At 42.0% G+C, this 26,400-nt stretch overlaps 1 protein-coding gene across 1 annotated transcript; it reads left to right on the top strand.

Annotated features, from left to right (window-relative positions):
* The first annotated feature begins 2,413 nt into the window (after nucleotides 1-2,413).
* Nucleotides 2,414-23,108, top strand: LOC123998672 (adhesion G protein-coupled receptor E5-like). Its single transcript, XM_046303764.1, has 19 exons — nucleotides 2,414-2,812; nucleotides 6,269-6,346; nucleotides 8,041-8,223; nucleotides 9,434-9,586; nucleotides 9,738-9,959; nucleotides 10,278-10,406; nucleotides 10,583-10,626; nucleotides 10,730-10,834; nucleotides 11,716-11,869; nucleotides 12,121-12,240; nucleotides 12,399-12,589; nucleotides 12,782-12,943; nucleotides 13,429-13,623; nucleotides 13,969-14,186; nucleotides 14,338-14,404; nucleotides 14,503-14,594; nucleotides 14,768-14,936; nucleotides 15,940-16,041; nucleotides 22,122-23,108. The coding sequence occupies exons 1-19, from the start codon at nucleotides 2,782-2,784 to the stop codon at nucleotides 22,161-22,163; spliced, it is 2,457 nt and encodes an 818-aa protein (XP_046159720.1). The 5' UTR covers nucleotides 2,414-2,781; the 3' UTR covers nucleotides 22,164-23,108.
* Nucleotides 23,109-26,400: the final 3,292 nt, after the last annotated feature.

Below are 26,400 nucleotides of genomic sequence, written 5' to 3'. Positions count from 1 at the left end.
CCAATAAGAGGACATCCCTGTTTTGTGCCTCTTTCTAATGCAGTTTCATCCGATTATGTATTATTTGTGTATATTTTTTGCTTTAGGACATTTATATATTTTTTTTTATGTATTATTTTTGCTGGAAAGTTCAAAGCTTCTAAAGTTTTCAATAGAAAAGGCCATTCAAGAAGGTCAAAAGCCTTTTTGGCATCACCAGCCATTATTGGTAAATCTATATCATTTGTTTTTGCGTAAATTGTAAATTGCGCTGGATAAGATGTAAAATAGTCCATCATGTTGCTTGATTGGTGGTTAGGCTGTGTCACACCCTGATCTGTGATGGTCTCCACCCCATCCAGGTGTCGCTTACTTTCCCCGGTGTATTTATCCCTGTGTTTCCTGTCTCTCTGTGCCAGTTCGTCTTGTCAAGTCAACCAGTGTGTATTTCCCGTGCTCCTGCTTTTTCTAGTCTCTCTTTTGCTAGTCCTCCCGGTTCTGACCCTTCCCTGCCCTGACTCTGAACCCGCATGCCTGACCATACTGCCTGCCCTGACTCTGAACCCGCATGCCTGACCATACTGCCTGCCCTGACTCTGAACCCGCATGCCTGACCATACTGCCTGCCCTGACTCTGAACCCGCATGCCTGACCATACTGCCTGCCCTGACCTCGAGCCTGCCTGCCACTCTGTACCTCCTGGACTCTGACCTTATTGTGATCTTTTTGCCTGTCCACGACCATTCTCTTGCCTGCCCCTTGGAAACTAATAAGTATCAGAGACTCAAATCATTTGCCTCCCGTGTCTGCATCTGGGTCACGCCCTGTGTCCTTATAGGCAGGTCAAAATGAGGCTACTCATCTGTATTTCCTCAACCGCATTTCCTGTCATCAAATGAAGTGTCTACAGTGGTGAGGCGTGCCACTAAGGTGTTGACAACACCATAACCAAAAAGAACACTGTCTCTATAACGTTGTCAGAAACGCCACGTTGCACTCAGCCCTCCTTCTTCCTCTTCTAAGACAAATCATAACTGTACTAGCAAGACTAGCAGAAATACAGTTGATATACTGTTTAATATGTGTTATAGAATGACAACGAATGTTTAAGAAATAGAATAGTGGCATTAATAGTTAAAATCCTAAAGAAATTGATTATGATTGTGACACAACAGCGATGATGATATTGTTCCTTTGAGTAAAATGTTGAATGTGCCATTTCTGTGTGGACCAAATAAACCACACATTCTAAACTTGTGGTAAACCTGTGGTTTGTGTGGATGACTATTCTTTTTTCTGTCATTCAAAAGCTAAATTGTGCTGTCCTATACTTAAAAAATATAAAAAATAATTTTAAAATAAAATGTTTACTTTAAACCGAAATATTTGATTTACGCACAGTTCCCAAAAAGAAATTGACTTGTTTTTTATGTCCATTGTTAGTGGATTCTACTGGGAGCTTTGTATATTACACTACATTGTTACATTGTTATCAGTATGAACAGACGCCATCTGCTCAAAGACGAAAAGGAGAGAACCATATATTTGTCATCACCACCATTAATAGACAACCACAGCCTATGGTAGTGTGTCCAAGCAGTGTTCTGTATCACAATGAACAGTCTCACTACCCAGACTCCTTAATGTCTGATTCAATTTAGACCATACAGTCTGATAGAGTGGAGGAAGTGGAAAACAAGGTTGTAGATAGAAAGAGAGGGGTGGAAACTATTTGCACATCATTCCACAGTATATATCCATAATATGACATTTGAAATGTCTCATTACATTTACATTACATTTAAGTCATTTAGCAGACGCTCTTATCCAGAGCGACTTACAAATTGGTGCATTCACCTTATGACATCCAGTGGAACAGTCACTTTACAATAGTGCATCTAAATCTTAAAGGGGGGGGGGTGAGAGGGATTACTTATCCTATCCTAGGTATTCCTTAAAGTCTCCATTCCTTTGGGGAGAGAAAAGGAGAGAGAGTGTGTTCACAAACACAAACACAAACACACCCCGCAGAGCCCCAGGACAGCAACACAATTAGACCCAACCAAATCATGAAACAACAAAAAGATCATTACTTGACACATTGGAAAGAATTAACAAAAACAAACTGAGCAAACTAGAATGCTATTTGGCCCTAAACAGAGAGTACACACTTATTTCACTTGCTTTGGCAATGTAAACAAATGGTTCCCTTGCCAATAGAGCCCCTTAAATTGGAGAGAGAAAGAGAGAGAGGCCAGTTTAGGTTGTGTTGTTGTCATGGAACCCTAAAGAGCAGAGATAAAAATAAATTAAATAAATAGCAGCAGTTGCAAAACCCCCCTCCTCGTTCTCCAACCTCATTTCCCCCCCTCACTGTCTCAGGGGCGTGACTCAACACCAGCGGCTCAACTGAAACTCTGCCCAGAAAGCTCTTAGTATGTCAGTGAGCCAGACACATCCCAGACCACCACAGTCAAACACACAGGGTGGAACAGACGGAGAGCGAGTCAGAGGCAGAGAGTTCTAGGCAAGTGATGAGAGCACAGTGACTACTTGTCATTTTCTCACTCATCTGGTGATGTCAGCAGAACTCAATCTACTAGACAGAAGCTTGACTGAGTTGATGGATACGGGTGCCATTTTTCTTCAGTAAAACAACCCTGAGAAACTCCTGAGAAGAAGAGAAGACGGATCTTTATCACACTTTTGAATAGACCATTCAGATAGGGGCAGAGTTTCAGCCCTGGTCTAATCTTGTGCGTTGTGATTCTCATAGAAGAGATAGTGAGATTATTCTTCACCATGACAGGCAGACTGCGTCTCCTGATTCTGGGTGAGTCCTTTTTGTAAACTGTTTACACAGAAATCATGTTGCCATGGAGAAGGTTGTGTGTTTTTTAGAGAAAGCACTAAATCAGACAGTGTTTATGTTTGGTCGGGGATGGTTAGATGAAGAGTAAAGTAAAAGACATGTGGCTGTTGAACTTGAAGAGGCAAATCCTAACTTGAATTGAATTTTCACTTTGTCTCCCATTAATATCAAAGCATAACTAAGTGTTAATTTGACTTAAATTAGAATTTGCCTGAAATGCTAACGTGCAAATTCATTGGCAGGTCATCATGATCAGGGTCCCACAGGAGGTCACTACAGGGTTGAACACCTCTCAGCTTAGCCTGCTCCAAGATCTGTTCTTACTGTCTTGACAACCCCTATGGTCATGGTCACATGCCAAACACAAACAGATCTGGGACCAGGCTACTCTCACAATGCATTAGACATAATTTCTGACATAAACTGAAACTACATTTAGGAACAACTGAAAAATGTTATTAAGTAAAGCGGAATGTTGGAGTCAGCGGTGGAAAAAGTACCCAATTGTCATACTTAATGAAAATTAAAGGTACCTTTACAGAATATTACTCAAGTAAAAGTCACCCAGTAAAATACTACTTGAGTAAAAGTCTAAAAGTATTTGGTTTTAGATGTACTTATGTATCAAAAGTAAATGTATATATCCTTTCAGATTCCTTATATTATGCAAACCAGACGGCACAATTTTCTTGTTTTAAAAATGTATGGTTAGCCAAGGGGAACACTTCAACACTCAGACATCATGTATCTCCCCTGAAGCACCCCACAGTCTGATAACACTCACACCCCTCACCCATATGGTCTTTGAAACTCACACATGTTTATGTACACACACAAACACAAAAACACACACATGTATGCACACACATACACTTTCTGAGAGAAAAAAATATCATTGTTGCCATGACATCACAGCAAGGTGGTAACATTCAGTGTAATTTCTCGCTGCCGTGAAGAAGACAGGAAGTCTTTGATGACACGTTGCAAGGGTTGGCTAATTGAGGTGAGGCAACGATCCCTCTTTAGGTGCATTTGGTTAGTTAGTGTCTCAATGGCTGAAACCTTTTATGTCACATTCTTTAGAATTTAGAAGTATCAAATAAAATCAAATGTAATACATTGGGCAGACCACACCACCCTGTCTTTGTGGACGGTGCAGTTGCCGCAACAGGCGGTGATACAGTCCGACAGGATGCGCTCAATGGTGCATCTGTAAAAGTTTGTGAGGGTCTTATGGGCCAAGCCAAATTTCTCCAGCCTCCTGAGGTTGAAGAGGCACTGTTGCACCTTTGTCACCACACTGTCTGTGTGGGTGGACCATTTCAGATTGTCAGTGATGTGTGCGCCAAGAAACTTGAAGCTATTCACCTTCTTTACTGCGGTCCCGTCGATGTGGATGGGGGCGTGCTCTCTCTGCTGTCCACAATCTGCTCCTTTGTTTTGTTGAAGTTGATTGACAGGTCATTTTCCTGGCACCACTCCCCCATGGCCCTCACCCCTTTCCCTGTAGGCTGTCTCATCATTGTTGGTATCAGGACTACCACTGTTTTGTCATCTACAAACGAACGTGGCCACGCAGTCATGGGTGAACAGGGAGTACACAAGGGGGCTGATCACGCACCCTTGTCGTGCCCCTGTGTTGAGGATCAGTGCACTGGAGGTGTTATTGCCTACCTTCACTACCTGGGGGTGGCCGATCAGGAAGTCCAGGACACAGTTGCACAGGGCGGGGTTCAGACCCAGGGCCCCGAGCTTAATGATGAGCTTGGACGGTACTATGGTGTTGAAGCTTGAGCTGTAGTCAATGAACAGCATTCTTACATAAGTCATTGTCCAGATGGTTATAAGGCAGTGTGCAGTGGGATGGTGATTGCATCATCCGTGGTATTGAGGCGGTATGCGAAATGCAGTGGGTCTAGGCTGTCAGGTAAGGTATGATCTTTAACTAGCCTCTCAAAGCACTTCATGATGACAGAAGTGAGTGCAACGTGGCTATAGTCACTTAGTTACCTCCGCTTTCTTGGGTACAGGAACAATTGTGGACATCTTAAAGCAAGTGGGGACAACTGACTGGGATAGGGAGAGGTTGAATATGTCCGTAAACACTCCTGCCAGCTGGTCTGTGCATGCTCTGAGGATGCGGCTAGGGATGCCGTCTGGGCCGGCAGCCTTGCGAGCGTTAGCATGCTTAAATGTCTTACTCACATAGGCCACAGAGAACGAGAGCTTACAGTCCACAGCGCTGTGATTCCCTTGAAGTGGGCAAAGGTGTTTCGCTTGTCAGGTAGCAAGACGTCTTGTTTTCCCTTTATAATCCGTGATTGTCTGGAGTCCCTGCCACATACAGTGGGGCAAAAAAGTATTTAGTCAGCCACCAATTGTGCAAGTTCTCCCACTTAAAAAGATGAGAGAAGCCTGGAATTTTCATCATAGGTACACTTCAACTATGACAGACAAAATGAGGAAAAAATATCCAGAAAATCACATTGTAGGATTTTTTTATGGATTTATTTGCAAATTATGGTGGAAAATAGCTGGAAAGTTAGTGTCAGTCTGGTTGGCAGGTGGAGTGGAAAAGGATAAATGGAGGGTTGTGAAGGGAGAGAACAAAGCTACTGTATCAGAGAACATTGTTTGACAGATGGTTACTCAATGAAAAGTTACACTATTTACTAGTTAGAGGGAAACAGAGAGCACCATAAAAGTGCCTATAGATTGTTTAAGAACTTAAACAGTGCCTACAGATCGTTTAAGAGGACTCTCTCTGTGACCACAACATTCCACACTACTGCTGCCTCTTCTCTCCACCCATTACCACAATGGACTGACTACTCATTTACTATCATACAGACTGAGGAGGTCTACAGTCATTATCACACAGTCCCATGCCAGGTGATGACTTCCTGGTAAAAATGGGTCTGAACCTCCGGACAGCCGTGTGCAATTCAGGGGTTATTATGGGCATATCCTGTGAGCACAGTTGCCGTAGGAACAATCTGCTGAAATCCAGATAGGGGGTATACCTTTTTGAACAGAGAGAGATAAACCTTTTAAACCTTTACAAATTATTGCTGCAAGTGTCTGTGCCTGAAACCTCTCCAACTGATTAATGTTACAACCGTACAATCATAGTCAAAGGTCGGTTCTACACAAGTAGTTGTCATGTACTTGTCAATATTACACATGTTCAGGGCACTCCCCCAATACCATTAATGTTCTGTGCTATCCAGGATCCTTGGGACGTCCCTACCATATTGAATTTGAAATGTAAAAAGGTAAGGGTGAAGGTTAGGGTAAGGTGAGGGTTAAGGTTAGGGATAGGCTTTAGGGTAGGGATGTTCCAAATATCCAGGATTGCACTGACCATACGATAATGGGACAACTTATTGTAGAATCTGCCTGTTGCTTACTCTGCAGCTCTTCACCTTGCCCTGCTGATGGAACATGCATCAGGCTGTCCTAAAGGATTCTATACAAATGGGAAACATTGCATTGGTATGTACAAGTCTGTATTGTATTATATCTTCTATATAGAGTTGAAGTCGGAAGTTTACATACACTTACGTTGGAGTCATTAAAACTAGTTTTTCAACCACTCCATAAATTTCTTGTTAACAAACTATTGTTTTGGCAATCTACTTTGTGCATGACAAGTAATTTTTCCAACAATTGTTTACAGACAGATCATCTCACTTACAATTCACTGCATCACAATTCCAGTGGGTCAGAAGTTTACATACACTAAGTTGAATGTGCATTTAAACAGCTTGGAAAATTCCAGAAAATCCAGCTTCTGATTTGAGTCAATTGGAGGTGGACCTGTGGCTGTATTTCAAGGCCGACCTCCAAACTCAGTGCCTCTTTGACATTATGGGAAAATCTAAAGAAATCATACAAGACCTCAAAAAAATTGTAACTTCCACAAGTCTGGTTCATCCTTGGGATTAATTTCCAAATGGCTGAAGGTACCACGTTCATCTGTACAAACAATAGTACGCAAGTATAAACACCATGGGACCACGTAGCCGTCATACTTCTCATGAAGGAGACGCGTTCTGTCTCCTAGAGATGAACGTACTTCGGTGCGAAAAATGCAAATCAATCCCAGAACAACAGCAAATGACCTTGTGAAGAGGCTGGAGGAAACAGGTATAAAAGTATCTATATCCACAGTAAAAAATGAGTCCTATATCGGCATACCCTGAAAGGCCGCTCAGCAAGGAAGAAGCCACTGCTCCAAAACCGGCAGAAAATGCCAGACTGCCGTTTGCAACTGCACATAGGGACAAACATCGTACTTTTGGAGAAATGTCCTCTGGTCTGATGAAACAAAAATAGAACTGTTTGGCCATAATGACCATCGTTATGTTTGGAGGAAAAGGGGGAGGCTTGCAGGCCGAAAATCACCATCCCAACCGTGAAGCACGGGGGTGGCAGCATCATGTTGGGGGGGGTGCTTTGCTGCAGGAGGGACTGGTGCAATTCACAAAATAGGTGGCATCATGATGGAGGGAAATTATGTGGATATAATGAAGCAACATCTCAAGACATCAGTCAGAAAGTTAAAACTTGGTTGTAAATGGGTCTTCAAAATGGACAATGACCCCAAGCATACTTCCAAAGTTGAGGCAAAGTGGCTTAAGGACAACAAAGTCAAGGTATTGGAGTGGCCAGCACAAAGTCCTGACCTCAATCCCATATAAAATTTGTGGGCAGAATTGAAAAAGCGTGTGCGAGCAAGGAGGCCTACACACCTGACTCGGTTACACCAGCTCTGTCAGGAGGAATGAGCCAAAATTCCCCCAACTTAATGTGGGAAGCTTGTGGAAGGCTACCCGAAACGTTTGACCCAAGTTTTTTTTTAATTAAAGGCAACTCTACCAAATACTAATTGAGTGTATGTTAACTTTTGACCCACTGGGAATGTGATGTAAGAAATAAAAGATGAAATAAATCACTCTACTATTATTCTGACATTTCACATTCTTAAAATAAAGTGGTGATCCTAACTGACCTAAGACAGGGGATTAAATGTCAGGAATTGTGAAAAACTGAGTTTAAATGTATTTTGCTAAGGTGTATTTAAACTTCCGACTTCAACTGTATATCTCTGTTATATTTTGAATGACCATTCCCCAACCATTCTACCTCTCTTCACACGTTCTCAATAACTCTGTCTTTGACCCCAGATGAGAATGAGTGTAATCCTCCTAGTGATGACTATGACTATAACACTAAAACACCACATATCTGTGGTGAGAATGCAGCATGCTTCAACACCAATGGAAGCTTCTACTGTCAATGTGCTCCTGGGTTCAGATCATCATCACAGCGGATGAACTTCACAGCTCTCTCACCTGAAAAATGTAAAGGTAAACAACTCTCTTTTTTAGTTACCTTATAGCATTTACATACATTGCAGTCCTGGCCAGAGATCACAGCACTGCTGCAATTTCGGAATCCATACACTTATTCGCTATAGTGACTATACTGTACTGAACAAAATATAAACATGCAACAATTTAAAATATTTGACTGAGTTACAGTTTATATAAGGAAATCAATCAATTGAAATAAATAAATTAGGCCATTATCTATGGATTCCACATGACTAGGAATACAGATATGCATCTGTTGGTCACAGATACCTTAAAAAGAGGGTAGGGGCGTGGATCAGAAAACCAGTCAGTATCTGGTGTGACCACCATTTGCCTCATGCAGCACAACACATCTCTTTCGCATAGAGTTGATCAGGCTGTTGATTGTGGCCTGTGGAATGTTGCTGGATATTGACGGGAACTGGAACACACTGTTGTACATGTCGATCCAGAGCATTCCCAAAATGCTCAACATGTCTGGAGAGTGTGCAGGCCATGAAAGAACTGGGACATTTTCAGCTTCAAGTAATTGTGTACAGATCCTTGTGACATTGGGCTGTGCATTATCATGCTGAAACATGAGGTGATGGCGGCTGATGAATGGCACGTCAATGGATCTCTGGATCTCGTCACAGTATCGCTGTGCATTCAAATTGTCATAGATGAAATGCAATTGTGTTCGTTGTCCGTAGCTTATGCCTCCCCATACAATAACTCCACCGCCACCTCTGTTCACAATGTTTACATCAGCAAACCACTCGCCCACACAACGCCACACATGTGGTCTGCGATCACGAGGCCGGTTTGAAGTACTGCCAAATTCTCTAGAACAACATTGGAGGTGGCTTTTGGTAGAGAAATAAACAAATTATCTGGCAACAGCTCTGGTGGACATTCCTTAAGTCAATTGTACACTCCCCCAAAACTTGAGAAATCTGTGGCATTGTGTTGTGTGACAAAACTGCACATTTAGGAGTGGCCTTTTATTGTCCGCAGCACAAGGTGCACCTGTGTAATGATCATGCTGTACAATCGGCTTCTTGATATGCCAGATTATCTTGGCAAAGGAGAAATGTGTACACAACATTTCAGCTCATGAAACATGGGATCAACACTTTACATGTTGCGTTTATATTTTTGTTCAGTGTATATTCTATGTTTGCATTTGAGGTGTGACTGACTATTCTTTTCTCTGTGCCTCAAGACATCAACGAGTGTATGGAGAATAAGGTCACCTGTGGTCCCAATGCCAAGTGTAACAATACATTAGGGTCCTACTCCTGCTTCTGCAATGTGGGGTTTGTCTCCAGTACTGGAGTGGAAATATTTATATTTGGCCAAGGAGTCACGTGTGAAGGTACGATGCCAAAGAAAACTAGGGATTAACACTAAATATCAAAAGATGTATACAGTACATCCAGAGAGCATATCAGACATATACAGGATGTCATCCTGTATGAAATGGTGAGAGTTTCCTTTTCCTAATGGTCATTTTTACCCACATGTAGATAGAAACGTATGTGTGGACAACATCACAATTTGCGGGAAGCATGCACAGTGCGTCAACACATCAGGCAACTACTCCTGTGTCTGCAATCCAGGGTTTGGCCTGAAGTCTGGCAAAGCTCAATTCACAGGGAATAAAGAATCATGTGAGGAAATAACAGATCAGAAAGCCACCACAGACCAGACAGCAACCACAGACAGTGAGGATGCTCAAGGTGCTAAAGGTATGGGAGGAATTGTATTATCACCCTGGATGGGTTTTCTAGAAATCCTGGTTGGAGGCCTCCAGATTTCCTGCTAATTCCAGGAATCTTCCAACTGGGATTTGGGGAAAAGCTGGGAATTTTAAGAAAATTTAATCATTGTTTTTATCTATACCCCTTGATGTATTTTGCTCAATTGCTCCTCTTCCTCATGAAGCACCAGATACTAATTTCTTTATGACCAGAATGTGTCATTGATATTATGTGAATTGATCGGTTTTAGGTAGATCGGAACATCTTATGAAAATGTCACCTGTGCTTTCTGTCATTCCTTTGTAGACTTGTGTAAAATAGATAAGTTTATCTGTGGAGGGAATGGAACGTGCCATAATGCCACCAACAGTGGCCATCGGTGTGCGTGCCATACAGGATTCACCAACTACGGAGACCCGCAGGGAAGATGTACTGGTGAGAATCACATTTATAGATCATCATTCTCATTGAGATGGAGCTGTTTCAACATTCGAATTGCAATACTTCCACTGCATGATCAAGTTGTCATCACTTAATTTCATTGTCATCAATAGTTTCATCAATAGTTTCATTTAAGATGAATTTTCCACTCATCTCTTCTCTTTCCACAGAGTTGAACTGTGACACGTTTGCGAGCGAGAAGCATCTTAAGATGGTAAGCCACATGAGTATAAAGTGTAATGATTCACACCTGCAGGTATCTGCAGAACAATATACAGACTAACTTCCTCCTCTCTCTACTCATCCCTCGTTCTCAGGTCATCCCAGGGCTGCAGGATGCTGTAGCCCTGATGAGGACCAGTTGTCTGGAGTTGAGTGAGAGTAATACAGCAGAACATGTCGATGGAGAGGCCCTGCTAGAGGTACTACTGCTTATTTATATATTTATATTTGAGGCCCTTATTTATATTTGAGGCCCTTATTTATATTTGAGGCCCTTACTTATATTTGAGGCCCTTACTTATATTTGAGGCCCTTACTTATATTTGAGGCCCTTACTTATATTTGAGGCCCTTACTTATATTTGAGGCCCTTACTTATATTTGAGGCCCTTACTTATATTTGAGGCCCTTACTTATATTTGAGGCCCTTACTTATATTTATATTATAACCCAGGCATCCATCATAGAGGTTGACATATGCAGGTTCAGACTCAGCCCACACACATTAAGGAAAGGATACATGCAGGGAAACAACGACTGATGGTACTTCTAGCTTATAATGGAAACTAGCCTCCTTTCGCTGTATGACTTCTAAACATAGCAAAGTGGTTAGTGTATGCCAAATATATAGTCATGTCCCCGGCCCAGCCAGAAGAGGACTGGTCATAGCCTGGTTCCTCTCTAGGATTCTTCCTAGGTTTTGGCCTTTCTAGGGAGTTTTTCCTAGCCACCGTGCTTCTACACCTGCATTGCTTGCTGTTTGGGGTTTTAGGCTGGGTTTCTGTACAGCACTTTGAGATATCAGCTGATGGGCCATATAAATACATTTGATTTGATTTGATGTACATTTCGGAATTGGCCCTGACCCTGCTGTATATTACATTCTTCTTCTCTTATTTCTTGTGTTTTATTTCATTGATTTATTTTATCAGTTCTACTATTTTGATATTGAATACTGCAATGTTGTGTAGGGCTTGCAAGTTAAGAATGTCACTGTACTTGTGCATGAGACAAAGAAAAGTTTCAGCCTCTCTGACTGTGTGTATGTACCCCTCCTCCCCCACCTCTCTCTGTCTCTGTAGACTCTGTTGTCTGCTATAGACAGGCTCCTGTCTGGCGGGCCTCTGAAAAATAACAAGGAAGTGAGTGTCTTGCTGGACCTGGTAGAGACTGCTCTGAGAATTATAGGACCTCTGCTGAAACACCCAGAGACCAGGAGGTTCAAAATTCATACCGGTAGGAGAACATCCTGAACTCAGCCATGAGTCCAGACAACATAAACTCGGCCATGATTGTTAGGCTTTTGAAGCCACCTAACGGAAGACAAGTTGTTATAACTTCCTTCGTAGAATATGTTCATTTGTCACATTTCATTGCATAATTTCCTGCGCACAAGTCTGCCTTTCTAACAGATAACCATTCTGAGAGTTGTAACATCTCACCTACTGTAGGCCTGTTTGTGAAGATGTGAATGTATTTGCTTCCAGAGGTGGAGCTGTTGGTGCAGAGAAATGCCTCCTCACCCCAGGGGCCCCTCACCTTGTCCTCTACACACGCTCAGCTAGACAGCCACTGGGAGACTGCTGCTGGAGACACATCCTACCCAGGTTACCATCTTCATCATCCTCATCTTCATGATCAGCTTCAACACTGCCATCATAATCCCACCACAATCATCAGAACCAATCTTTATAATGTAATGATATAATGTGAAATGAATGTACACAGTGTACAAACTCCTAGACTTAAACATTTGCTTTCTCAGGATTTGCAACAGTGTCCCTGCTCAGCTATAAGGGTCTGGAGACATCCACCAACCATTCCTTCTCAGGGCTGCAGGCACAGGAGGGCCACAGCTTTCAGATCAACTCCAAAGTGGTGACGGCCACCATGAGTAACAAGGACACATCCTTTCTCAAGGAGCCAGTCACATTCACCTTCTCCCATTTGAAGGAGGTGAGGAGCAAAAGCATTACCCCTCTATCCCATTATTATAGTCTATGTGAATGTGGCAGTATCAAATCTTCTTCATATGCTCATATGCTGCACCTGCTTTGCTTGTTCTGGGATGGTCACTGTGTGAAGTGTCCTGGAGAAACATAGTTTTTCTACTTCTCTTCTATGGTAATTATGAATGTTGTTTCCCAGTCAGATGAAGGGAACTACACCTGTGTGTACTGGGATGAGTTGGGAGAAGGGACCTGGTCTGATCGAGGCTGTTTCCTGGTGCAGTCCAATGCCACCCACACTGTGTGCTCCTGCTACCATCTCAGCAGTTTTGCTGTTCTTATGGCTCTCTATGAGTTCAAGGTGAGGGGGGATTTCTCTCTTAGTCTAGCTCTACTTCTGTTATAAGATAGAGCAGGAACAATGCCTTTTCTAATAGTTTCATTTCACTTTCTATGTAATTGTGCAATAGGAGTTCGTTTGGCTTTTAAAAAGCTTGCATTCATTTGAGAACAGTGAATCCATGAAGATTTTTTCTGTTTTAAATTAGTTCTGTGTCTTGCCTGGCTAGATAGGGCTCCATTATCATTTCTCCAGGGGTATGTTGTCTATATTATTAAGACACATGCATGAAAGATGTGTCAGTCACTGTGACCCACAGGAGGTTGGTGGCACATTAACTGGGGCTCGTGGTAATGGAGTGGAATAAGTGGAATGGTATCAAATACATCAAACATATGGTTTCCATTTACTCCATTCCAGCCATTATCATGAGCCATCCTCCCCTCAGCAGCCTCCACTGCTGTGACTATATGGTGACGTGTCTTCGCCTCTATTCCTCCCTCCAGGACACATTCCAGCTGCAGCTGATCACCTGGGTGGGCCTGTCCCTGTCCCTGCTGTGTCTCTTCATCTGCATCCTCACCTTCTCCCTGATCCGCTCCATCCGGAGCACCCGCAATACCATCCACCTCCACCTCTGCCTCAGCCTCTTCATCGCCAACCTGATCTTCCTCGTCGGCATCTCACGCACCGAGAGCCAGGTAAGCTTGCATCCAACCAATCACATACGCTCTGCCCTCGAGGCAGAATTGCCCTCGGGAACAAGATTGAATAAGGAAAACTCCACTGAGTTTTTCTGGCCGTGGGAGGTCAGAGGATGTGACAATGTGTGTAACATTTACATGTGGTGTACGTACTCTGTCTATGTGGGTGGTGAGAACAATGTTTTAGTAGGAAGAAATGTTCATGTATGCAACGATTGTGTGTTCAGTTGTGGGTAACTTATTGTATTGTGAACCTTATCACTATCTACAGTATATGTCATTTCGTTTTCTCAATCACTCTCACCCCTTTATTTCCTTTCTCTTCATCCCTCTCTTCCTCAGGCTGGTTGTGCGGTGGTGGCTGGGCTGCTTCACTTCTTCTTCCTGTCAGCGTTCTGCTGGATGTGTCTGGAGGGAGTACAGCTCTTCAGGATGGTGGTCCTGGTCTTCAACACCACCTTCAGGCCCCTCTACATGATGGCGGGGGGCTACGGCGTTCCTGCTGTCATCGTCGCCATCTCTGCCCTCGCCAACGCCAAAGGATACGGAACCGAGCGCCAGTGAGTGACCACTACATTGATCCCTGACAGTGTCATCTCCTGACTGGATTCTCTATATATATATATATTTGTCTGACTCTCTGTCCTTCTCTGTTGTGTACTATAGAGATCAGGTATTCATGTGTCTTTATGTGTGCATTTTGTGTTTTAGCTGCTGGCTCAACCTTGAGGATGGATTCATCTGGAGCTTCTTTGGCCCTGTCTGTATCATCATCGTGGTGCGTATCACAGATGAAAGGTGGAATAGTTTCATCACTCCTACTTACAATGTTTTGTGTCATGTTAGAGTTCTACTTATCTCCCTCTCCCCTCCTAGGTGAATGTGTTTTTCTTCCTCATCACAGTGTGGAAGTTGGCCCAGAAGTTCTCCAGCCTGAACCCTGACCTTGACAAACTCCGCAAAATCAAGTGAGCCGGCAAAGAAACGGACATTCTCACACAGGCTGCGTTATAGCCCATAACAAAGGACCACTGTTTTTCCTGGCCAGAACATGTGGGGAAAAAACAGGCCTTACTATAAAATGACATGTTGTGACCCAGGCTCTCGATCTAACTTTATGTGTGTTTGTCGCCTCCTGCAGGGCATTCACCATAACTGCAGTGGCTCAGCTGTGTGTGCTGGGCACCATGTGGATCTTTGGCTGTTTCCAGTTTGAGGAAAGCACGCTGGCCATGTCGTACCTGTTCACCATCCTCAACAGTCTGCAGGGGGTCCTAGTGTTCCTCATGCACTGCCTGCTCTCTAAACAGGTACGTCACGACTCAAGACTCGGTCAATCAGGGTCCTAGTGTTCCTCATGCACTGCCTGCTCTCTAAACAGGTACGTCACGACTCAAGACTCGGTCAATCAGGGTCCTAGTGTTCCTCATGCACTGCCTGACGTCACGACTCAAGACTCGGTCAATCAGGGTCCTAGTGTTCCTCATGCACTGCCTGCTCTCTAAACAGGTACGTCACGACTCAAGACTCGGTCAATCAGGGTCCTAGTGTTCCTCATGCACTGCCTGCTCTCTAAACAGGTACGTCACGACTCAAGACTCGGTCAATCAGGGTCCTAGTGTTCCTCATGCACTGCCTGCTCTCTAAACAGGTATGTCACGACTCAAGACTCGGTCAATCAGGGTCCTAGTGTTCCTCATGCACTGCCTGCTCTCTAAACAGGTACGTCACGACTCAAGACTCAGTCAATCAGGGTCCTTGAAGCAGTTCTAATATGGGCATCGTACAGATGAGTCCAAACTGTTGGGCTTGGTGGGAAGAAATGTAATCTCAGTAGTGGGCCGCGAACCAAAAAACCTGAAATAACATTGTTCATCAACACATAAGATCATTCTGGAAGCTTCTGGCAGTCCAAACCAAATGTCAAGGACCAAGTCAAAGACCCTCCCCCTAACAAAAGCCTAGGGGGAGTGATTCAGCATTGTATAAATAGTCCCCATGTAGGGCCTACAGTTAAGGGAAGGTGAATATGTGCTTGTTGGACTCATAACAACTATGGTGGATAATTAAGATGATGCATAAAAGCTGTTTACCATTGAAATAAATGGTCAAGGTTCTGTCTATGTAAATGACCCTCTCTCTCAAGGGCATGCTTTACCGCATGCTCAAACATGGTCACACTAGAGAAGGAACGCCTACTTACAGAGACAGGAACAAGGGAGGAACGAACAGCTGGTTCTGGTCTACTTATTCCCTTCCTCCCACCCCTGCTCGACCATCTTTCCTCATAGTGCTCTCTTTTGCACCTTGTAGGTGAGAGAGGAGTATGGCAAGATCCTGGACATCATCTGTGCACTACAGAAGGCGAAGTACTCAGAGTTTTCCTCCAACCAGTCAAGCAACAGCAAATCACAGGTATTATCTCTTACTAATTGAGTAGCCAATATCTAAAAGAGCAGAAAGTCCTTTCATGTGATGTAAGTGCATGTCCTCCAACACTGTTGAATTTGAGTGACAGCGAACACGAGGAAAAGTTCTGCATAAAAGTTCTGCGAGTAAAAGTTATACCATATTTATTGTTTACAGGAAAGTCATTAAGTATATTCTGACGAACTGCCCATGGAAAAAGAATGGGATGGTAAAATCTATTTCTGTCATGTACTAAGAAATTCTAGATCTTGAGGTGTAATACGTTGTAATAGATCTTCAAGGAAGATGGATTGCTTTGATTATACTACTTGATGATAAACAGATAGCTCATACATTTATATGGACCGAATAATGACCATCCAAACTTCTTTGAAAATATTTATATTAATCTAATTAGATACAAATAACACTTACAGTTTTAAGTAAGTCAGTAGATTGTAAAGGAAATCATACTACCAACTATCACCCTCTGGTGCTCATAGAGATTATGAATATTATGGGCACGTTGGAATTGACTGATATTGGCTCAGAAACGCGGATCTCGTAAGATAGACTTGGAGGAGGCTTAATCAAGCTAGTACTGCAGAAGCACTGAATAATCTATACTCAACGTAAAAGGAGTTTGAGGAATTTATTCATGAGAAAATCGTGTTTAACTTAATCTAAAAAACCAAGCAAATTGGATGGAGAATGGCAAAAAATGCACACAATTTTTCATAAACCTTCAATATAGAAACACAACCAAAAATAACCGAAGGAAAAAGTTACAAAGATGGATAAATTCTTATCTCACCAAAAGGATAAACATATTTTAAACAAGCTCTTGTCAAGTTCCTCAAACCTCATTTGACAATGGGTTTTGTTATATCTTTCTCCCCAAAAAATCATGTTAAACTATTTCAGACACCAAAACAATATTGTGAAGGCCTTAATTACACAAGACAATCTGTGATTGACACTTGACTCTTTCAGATGGAAAAAACCTCTGACCTTGATGGCATTCCAATAGACATACATATTCAACTTTTTATGAACTACTGAAAGATCCACTACTATTATGTTTTAATTAATCATATATTAATTGCCACCTGTCGGACACAGAAAGAGTGAATGATCATTCTCTTACTGAAGCAGGAGCCAGGAAGGCAGTACAAAGCAGTATCTTAAAAAAAAAAAGAAAAAAAATGTTTTGAATTAAAAATGTCCTACCAGACATCATTCATCACGATCAGACGGGATTCTTACAGGAATGCAGGGAAACCAGGTCTAATCTTTATAGCAGATATTGAGAAAGACCTTTATCCTGTCTAGAATCTGTGTAAGTGCCTGGATTTTTTTGTTTGTTGCAGAATCTCTCATAAGATGGGTAATGTACAACAATTCTTCATGCAAAATAATAAATAAGATCAATAACTCACTTTTTTGTGAATTTGGTCCCCCAAAAAGTTACATATTTCCGCTTTAAGGGGCAAAACATTTATGAATTAGAGACAAAAGTATCAATGTACGCCAATGATTCAAGATTTTCTTGAGTCCTCAATCTTGAACCTTCAACCTTATTGAGGACCTGGATAGTTTCTCTGGGCGAAACTCACCTATGATCAGTGTATTATATTATGGATTGGTTCTCTAAACTCCAGATTTAAATGGGTGGACGGTGAAGTTTGTGCTTGGTGTACATATATCAGAAAAGTTGAACGATCTTGGAACTCTTAACTTCGATAGAAAACAAAATAGATATGATCCTTAAATCTTAGAGAGGGACACACCTGTCCATCTATGGGAAAGTTACCCTGATTCTCAGTTTATATATATACTAATGGCTTCAGGAGGATCCTTTTTTAAGTCATGCGAGAAAAAAATGTTTAACTTTAAATGGCAAACCTGATAAAGTTAGATTTCTATAACGAACATGAGTTTGGATATTAAGGCATTAAACCTCTCTCTTAAAGCCTCTATTACACCAAAATGAAATGTAAATCCAAACGGGTTTTCCAGACGGATACTAAGAGGCACATCCAATGTCAATAGTGAGCTTTTTGCTTTTCTACTGATTAAAACAAACCATTGTCGGCGGTGTGATAACGTAGCCCTGTTTAAAGTATTCTTCTTTTAAAATGAAGCCATGCAGAGCTGGTCAAAATACTCATTTCATCCTCCAGAAGAGGCAGAACAAATATTACAGACAATAATATGTCTAAACTCCAATGTACTGCTTTTTGGGGGGAAGAAATGTAGAAGGAAGGTATCATGTTTATGAATGACCATGTAACTAAGGACGGTAAAATTCTGTCACATAAGAAATGACCAAATGTGTATGGAGATAAATACAGAAGTATAACCAAGTCATTGCAGCTCTGCCACAAAAATGGAAGAGACAATTACTCAAAACAGAAAGAAATTCATTTGTTTGTCTGCCTCCAACGAAAAACCATGCATGGCTTAAAATGACAGGTATAAATCATCAAATGTACCAGTTTCAATATAGGGTTGAGAGGTTTGACAACTATACAGCATAAAATTCAAGATAGTTGGGAACAGGTTTTTGGTGTCCCAATACCTTTGAATCAGGTTTATGAACTAACATACAACACTAAAAACGGACGCATCAATCCTTCTGTAGCTCAGTTGGTAGAGCATGGCGCTTGTAACGCCAGGGTAGTGGGTTCAATCCCCGGGACCACCCATACGTAGAATGTATGCACACATGACTGTAAGTCGCTTTGGATAAAAGCGTCTGCTAAATGGCATATATATATAATCCGAACTTTTCAATGTAAACTACTATATAAAATTCTCGCCACAAACAAAGTCCTCAATATATGACACAATGAACAGCCCTGTGCAGACTCTGTCATGAGGAAACACAAACAGATCTCTGTTGGTGCTGTCCTTCAGTGGCTCGGTTTTGGAGTCAGGTCCAAAAGTGGTTGTTACGGTGCCTTGCAAAAGTATTCATCCCCCTTGGCATTTTTCCTATTTTGTTGCATTACAACCTGTAATTTATATTGATTTTTATTAGGATTTCATGTAATGGACATACACAAAATAGTCCAAATTGGTGAAGAGAAATGAAAATAATCAAATAAAAAAGGGAATAGTGGTGCGTGTATATGTATTTACCCCCTTTGATATGAAGCCCCTAAATAAGATCTGGTGCAACAAATTACCTTCAGAAGTCACATAATTAGTTAAAGTCCACCTGTGTGCAATCTAAGTGTCACATGATCTGTCACATGATCTTGGTATATATATATACACCTGTTCGAAAAGGCCCCAGAGTCTACAACACCACCACCAAGCAAGCGGCACCATGAATAACAAGGAGCTCTCCAAACAGGTCAGGGACAAGGTTGTGGAGAAGTACAGATCAAGGTTGGGTTATAAAAAAATATCCGAACCTTTGAACATCCCACAGAGCACCATTAAATCCTTTATTAAAACATTTAAAGAATATATCACCACAACAAACCTGCGAAGAGAGGGCCGCTCACCAAAACTCACGAACCAGGCAAGGAGGGCATTAATCAGAGAGGCAACAAAGAGACCAAAGATAACCTGCCGAGCTGCCAAGCTCGACAGCAGGGAGATTGGAGTATCTGTCCATAGGACCACCTTAAGACGTACACTCCACACAGCTGGGCATTATGGAAGAGTGGCCAGAAAAAAAGACATTGCTTAAGAAAAAAAATAAGCAGACACGTTTGGTGTTCGCCAAAAGGAATGTGGGAGCCTCCCCAAACATATGGAAGAAGGTACTCTGGTCAGATGAGACTAAAATTGAACTTTTTGGCCATCAAGGACAACGCTATGTCTGGTGCGAACCCAACACCTCTCATCACCTCGAGAACACCACCCTCACAGTGAAGCATGGTTGTGGCAGCATAATGCAGTCGGGATGTTTTTCCATCGGCAGAGACTGGTCAGAATTGAAGGAATGATGGATAGCGCTAATTACAGGGAAATTCTTGAAGGAAACCTGTTTCAGTCTTCCCGAGATTTGAGACTGGGACGGAGGTTCACCTTCCAGCAGGACAATGACCCTTAGCATACCGCTAAAGCAACACTTGAGTGGTTTAAGGGGAAACATTTAAATGTCTTGGAATTGCCTAGCACAACCCTCAATCCAATTGAGATTCTGTGGTATGACTTATAGATTGCAGGAGGAGCTGCAGCAGTTTTGCCTTGAAGAATAGTCAAAAATCCCAGTGGCTAGATGTGCCAAGCTTATAGAGACCGATCTCAAGAGGGGGTAGTTATGCATGCTCAAGTTCTGTTTTTTTGTCTTATTTCTTGTTTGTTTCACAAATAAAATATTGTGCATCATCAAAGTGCTAGGCACATTGTGTAAATCAAATGATACAAACCCCCAACAAATCTATTTTAATTACAGGTTGCAAGGCAACAAACTAGGAAAAATGCCAGCGGGGTGAATACTTTCACAAACCACTGTAAGTCATATCGCTGTTCAGATGGACCTACAAACTGTACTTGTTATGCAAGTGAGTGAGGACCCAAAAGCGACTTAACAGAAACTGAGTTTATTTAAGTCCAAACAAAAATAACATAATCCTCAATCCTTTACAGGAAATGTCCAAACGGGGATAACAGAAATCCTCTAGTAGTAGAGGGGAATTGCAGGATAAGCGGCAACCGACTGCAGGTCCCTTCGGGTAGGCGCGGCCGTAGCTGACAGAGACACCTGCTCACACGCAGCATCTGATGATAGGCAAAACATGACAGAACAAGAACACAGTAAACAGCAAACAAGGATCCGACAAGAACAGAAGCAGAAACAGAGAGAGAAATAGAGACTTAATCAGAGGGCAAAATAGGGGATAGGTGTGAAAGAGTAAACGAGGTCGTTAGGAGAATGAGGAACAGCTGGGAGCAGGAACGGAACGATAGAGAGAGAGAGGGATAGAGAGAGGGAAAGAAACCTAATAAGACCAGCAGGGGGAAACGAATAGAAGAGAAAGCACAGGGACAAGACATGACAATATATAACAATACATGACAGTACTGTTAGGAGATCTGAAAAACCACGATAAATCGATGGGAAATATGATTACACTCTTTGGTAAAGTATTTATCTTTATTCTTGGTAGAAAGGGTACAAATAGAGAGGTTCAAGACCCTCGTAAGACATCACAGTAAAATAGAAGGATGTATTGCAAAAGGAAATAGTCAAATGGTAGTGTACTGGGAAAGATGGGTTAGTCTGTGGACAACGGAGGGTTGGAATTAAGATTAGAGTGTACTGTATATGTGAGGGAAGATAGCTGTGAGTAGCAGTAGAATAAGTATTGTTGGCCGTTAGTTTTCTCCAATCAGGGGAGGATTGATAGTGCTGAAAAATAATAATAGGGGGATTAGAAATTAGACAAATTTGCATGATAGAACCCAGAATCTGTAATATTATTAAGGCTGATCTGCAAGTTAAAGTTCTGGATAAAATATTACATTTACTGTATTATACAAAGGAAATAAGCATGTTTAGAATATTTAGATACAAGTCAAACGTGCAAACATCCAAACTTCAGAGTACTTCAATCTCAATTTCTCAGAGGGCACCCTCTTATCAGGTTAACGGCCAATTTGGAACATTTGTTTTACAGTGCATTGTAAAATTCTCACTTCTTTCCCCATCCAGAGACATCTTTAATGAATCAGTCCATTAATTTAATTGCTTATCATTACTGACTATGGTTTGGGACATCATGTCCAGGCCTGAGCAGAGGTGTGATCAGTCTAGTCATTTCCTTCAAGTGAGATTGTTCAAATGCAATTTTAAAAAACCTTTCAAAGCACAACAAAGGAGGAAAAGAACTGTCATTTTTGATGATTTCCATAAAATAGGCAAACGTGTGATTCTGGGCCAGAGCTGAAGATAATGAGGTGGATGAGGAAGGTGTTAAGTGGAGCCTTTTGTCTGGCAAGTGAAAGAGAGAGACAGCAGAGCCACTTGTGCATTAATAATGAAGGACTGTGATGAGATTCTGATCAAAAAGCAACTGATTGATGTTGTTGTCTGTCTTTGCCCTCTCTCTGTCTGTGTCCCCCAGACATCCAAGAGCGCACAGAACACGGGAGAGTCTCAGATCTAGGGGGCTGGACGCTGGTTGCTGGACATGACCCCATGATGCCTGACCTCGTGACCGCCTAGCAACACCTGGGAGTTTTATAAAACCAGAATCACCCTGGTTTAATGACAGGCATAAGTTAATGCTTGCCTGGTCCGAGATCTGTTTGTGCTGTCTTGCCAAAAGAGCACAAAAGGACCAGGATAGATTGATGGGATGGTTGATGTCCGTTTTTTTTGTGACAACTTTATTTCGCTTTAAGCAGTATTGTGCACATTTTTTAAAGATTCTGTAAATATTACTGTACTTTTTCGTTGGGCTGGCCTGGATATTATTTTAAGCTAACTCCAAAGAGTAACGATAAAAAATGTATTTATTGGTTTACACTGATTTTCCTATTCACAGTTTCATGTGTCTTTTTCCAACCTTGAAATTCTTTGGATTATATAATGCTGATGAGAAACCCCCCTCCTACTGTAGAAGAGTGGACTAGTCCTGCATGGTTTAACCAGGGGCAACTGGATTATTACATTATGCATTATCCAGGTACTTTCTCTGATCGTAAAATACATAAACAGATGAAAGCAACAAAATATAAAAAATAGTCATAAACTATCATGGTTTTATTAAAAAATATATTGTTTAAAACAACCATCAAAGGTCGAGTTTTGAGAGTCAGATTGAAATCATGTCAGATTGAAATGTATATTTTGTGTATATATTTTTATAATTGTATCTCAAATGTACAAGAATCATGATCATGACTGTTATTGTTTCTAGTAAGGTGTGCATCCTGTCAAATAAGGACAAATGAAAATCATTGTAAATATTTTCTTTGTAAAGATCATTTGTATGATTGTTATTTTTACTGGGAAATGGCATGCTTTTACCACTGTACTGTAACTGCTCTGATTTAAGACTTTATTTTCCATGCAATATTTTAATTCAATAAAATATTAAAATATTTTGTATCTGTGTAGATTGATATTATTTAGTTAAATGTGGTTCAAGATACTCTATATCTAAGAAATGTTTTGTCTCTGTTTTAGATTAAGGCAACTGCAGTATGTGTAGTCTACCTGAATCTGATGTGGAATTGTTTTGAAAAGGTTTCTGACTGGTTCAGAACTGTTTGTTTTAGTACAGACGCCAAACTCTGAATGGGTGGGGATAGAGTCTCCATCAGATTGCATCTTCTGAGATGAGGGACAAACTGACAAAGGTCATTTCAGCAGGTTATTTAGAGCCTCAACGGGTTTGCGAGTCAGAGTCACACGGTATAAAAACAGGAAATTAGAAATGTTCGCCTTGAAGTACCTTGATTTATTATAATTGCTTATAAACAGTCACCTCAAATGATTGGAAACCTTGATAAAGACGAGGAAAACAGACTGTATAAAATACATAATACAAATACTGAGCTATAATGTATGCTAAAAAAGGAAAATTATATTGTTTAATAAAAATAAAATTGATCAGAAAAATATGTTAAAGAAATAATTGTTAGAAAATACTTTGTTCACCATCCTCATTCCAACAGTAGAGGATGCCTCGTTATTCTTTAAAAAGTGCTTTCCTCACCATCTTAAATAAGCATTCCCCGTTCAAAAAATGTAGACCTAAGAACAGATATAGCCCTTGGTTCAGTCCAGACTTGACTGCCCTTGACCAGCACAAAAACATCCTGTGGAGTACTGCAGGCAGTTCAGGAAAGCCAAGGCTTTTTCAAACAGAAATTTGCATCCTGTAGCAGAAACTCCAAGAAGTTCTGGGACACTGTAAAGTCCATGGAGAATAAGAGCACCTCCTCTCAGCTGCCCACTGCACTGAGGCTAGGAAACACTGTCACCACCGATAGATCTACGATGATCAAGAATTTCAATAAGCATTTTTCTATGGCTGGCCATGCTTTCCACCTGGCTACCCCTACCCCGGTCAACAGCTTTGCACCCACAGCAACTTGCCCAAGCCTCCCCATTTCTCCTTCTCCCGAATCCAGATTGCTGATGTTCTGAAAGAGCTGCAAAATCTGTACCCCTTCAAATGAGCTAGGATAGACAATCTGACCCTCTCTTTCTTAAATGATCCGCCGCAATTGTTGCAACCTCTATTAATAGCCTGTTCAACCTCTCTTTCGTATCGTCTGAGATCCCTAAAGATTGTATCTCCCCCTCTTCAAAGGGGGAGACACTAGACCCAAACTGTTACAGACCTATATCTATCCTACCTACCCTGCCTTTCTCAAGTCTTCGAAAGCCAAGTTAACAAACAGATCACCGAACATTTCGAATCCCACCGTACCTTCTCAGCTATGCAATCTGGATTCCGAGCGGGTCATGGATGCAACTCAGCCACAATCGAGGTCTTAAACAATATAACCGCCATCGATAAAAGGTAGTACTGTGCAGCCGTCTTCATCGACCTGGCCAAGGCTTTTGACTCTGTCAATCACCCCATTCTTATCGGCAGACTCAACAGCCTTGGTTTCTCAAATTTTTTATTTATTTTTATTTTTATTTTTATTTCACCTTTATTTAACCAGGTAGGCTAGTTGAGAACAGGTTCTCATTTGCAACTGCGACCTGGCCAAGATAAAGCATAGCAGTGTGAACAGACAACACAGAGTTACACATGGAGTAAACAATTAACAAGTCAATAACACAGAGAAAAAAAAGGGGAGTCTATATACAATGTGTGCAAAAGGCATGAGGAGGTAGGCGAATAATTACAATATTGCAGATTAACACTGGAGTGATAAATGATCATGTACAGGTAGAGATATTGGTGTGCAAAAGAGCATAAAAGTAAATAAATAAAAACTGTGGGGATGAGGTAGGTGAAAATGGGTGTGCTATTTACCAATAGATTATGTACAGCTGCAGCGATCGGTTAGCTGCTCAGCTAGCTGATGTTTGAAGTTGGTGAGGGAGATAAAAGTCTCCAACTTCAGCGATTTTTGCAATTCGTTCCAGTCACAGGCAGCAGAGTACTGGAACGAAAGGCGACCGAATGAGGTGCTGGCTTTAGGGATGATCAATGAGATACACCTGCTGAAGCGCGTGCTACGGATGGATGTTGCCATCGTGACCAGTGAGCTGAGATAAGGCGGAGCTTTGCCTAGCATGGCCTTGTAGATGACCTGAAGCCAGTGGGTCTGGCGACGAATATGTAGCAAGGGCCAGCCGACTAGAGCATACAAGTCGCAGTGGTGGGTAGTATAAGGTGCTTTAGTGACAAAACGGATGGCACTGTGATAAACTGCATCCAGTTTGCTGAGTAGAGTGTTGGAAGCAATTTTGTAGATGACGTCGCCGAAGTCGAGGATCGGTAGGATAGTCAGTTTTACTAGGGTAAGCATGGCAGCGTGAGTGAAGGAGGCTTTGTTGCGGAATAGAAAGCCGATTCTTGATTTGATTTTCGATTGGAGATGTTTGATATGGGTCTGGAAGGAGAGTTTGCAGTCTAGCCAGACACCTAGGTACTTATAGGTGTCCACATATTCAAGGTCGGAGCCATCCAGTGTGGTGATGCTAGTCGGGCATGCGGGTGCAGGCAGCGATCGGTTGAAAAGCATGCATTTGGTTTTACTAGCGTTTAAGAGCAGTTGGAGGCCACGGAAGGAGTGTTGTATGGCATTGAAGCTCGATTGGAGGTTAGATAGCACAGTGTCCAATGACGGGCCGAAAGTGTATACAATGGTGTCGTCTGCGTAGAGGTGGATCAGGGAATCGCCCGCAGCAAGAGCAACATCATTGATATATACAGAGAAAAGAGTCGGCCCGAGAATTGAACCCTGTGGCACCCCCATAGAGACTGCCAGAGGACCGGACAACATGCCCTCCGATTTGACACACTGAACTCTGTCTGCAAAGTAATTGGTGAACCAGGCAAGGCAGTCATCCGAAAAACCGAGGCTACTGAGTCTGCCGATAAGAATCTGGTGATTGACAGAGTCGAAAGCCTTGGCCAGGTCGATGAAGACGGCTGCACAGTACTGTCTTTTATCGATGGCGGTTATGATGTCGTTTAGTACCTTGAGTGTGGCTGAGGTGCACCCGTGACCGGCTCGGAAACCGGATTGCATAGCGGAGAAGGTACGGTGGGATTCGAGATGGTCAGTCACCTGTTTGTTGACTTGGCTTTCGAAGACCTTAGATAGGCAGGGCAGGATGGATATAGGTCTGTAACAGTTTGGGTCCAGGGTGTCACCCCCTTTGAAGAGGGGGATGACTGCGGCAGCTTTCCAGTCCTTGGGGATCTC

The sequence above is a fragment of the Oncorhynchus gorbuscha genome, linkage group LG16 (genome assembly GCF_021184085.1).
Source record: "Oncorhynchus gorbuscha isolate QuinsamMale2020 ecotype Even-year linkage group LG16, OgorEven_v1.0, whole genome shotgun sequence".
NCBI classification, from domain to species: domain Eukaryota; kingdom Metazoa; phylum Chordata; class Actinopteri; order Salmoniformes; family Salmonidae; genus Oncorhynchus; species Oncorhynchus gorbuscha.
The sequence above is the reverse complement of the archived record's forward strand: the minus strand, read 5'-3'. Positions and strand labels throughout refer to the sequence as shown.

Bases quoted from the DNA above. Each gene is read 5' to 3' on its own strand.
- LOC123998672 (XM_046303764.1), top strand. From the start codon at position 2,782: ATGACAGGCAGACTGCGTCTCCTGATTCTGG. The intron at 2,813-6,268 runs GTGAGTCCTTTT...CTTACTCTGCAG, and splicing joins ACTGCGTCTCCTGATTCTGG to CTCTTCACCTTGCCCTGCTG. The intron at 8,224-9,433 runs GTAAACAACTCT...CTGTGCCTCAAG, and splicing joins CTCACCTGAAAAATGTAAAG to ACATCAACGAGTGTATGGAG.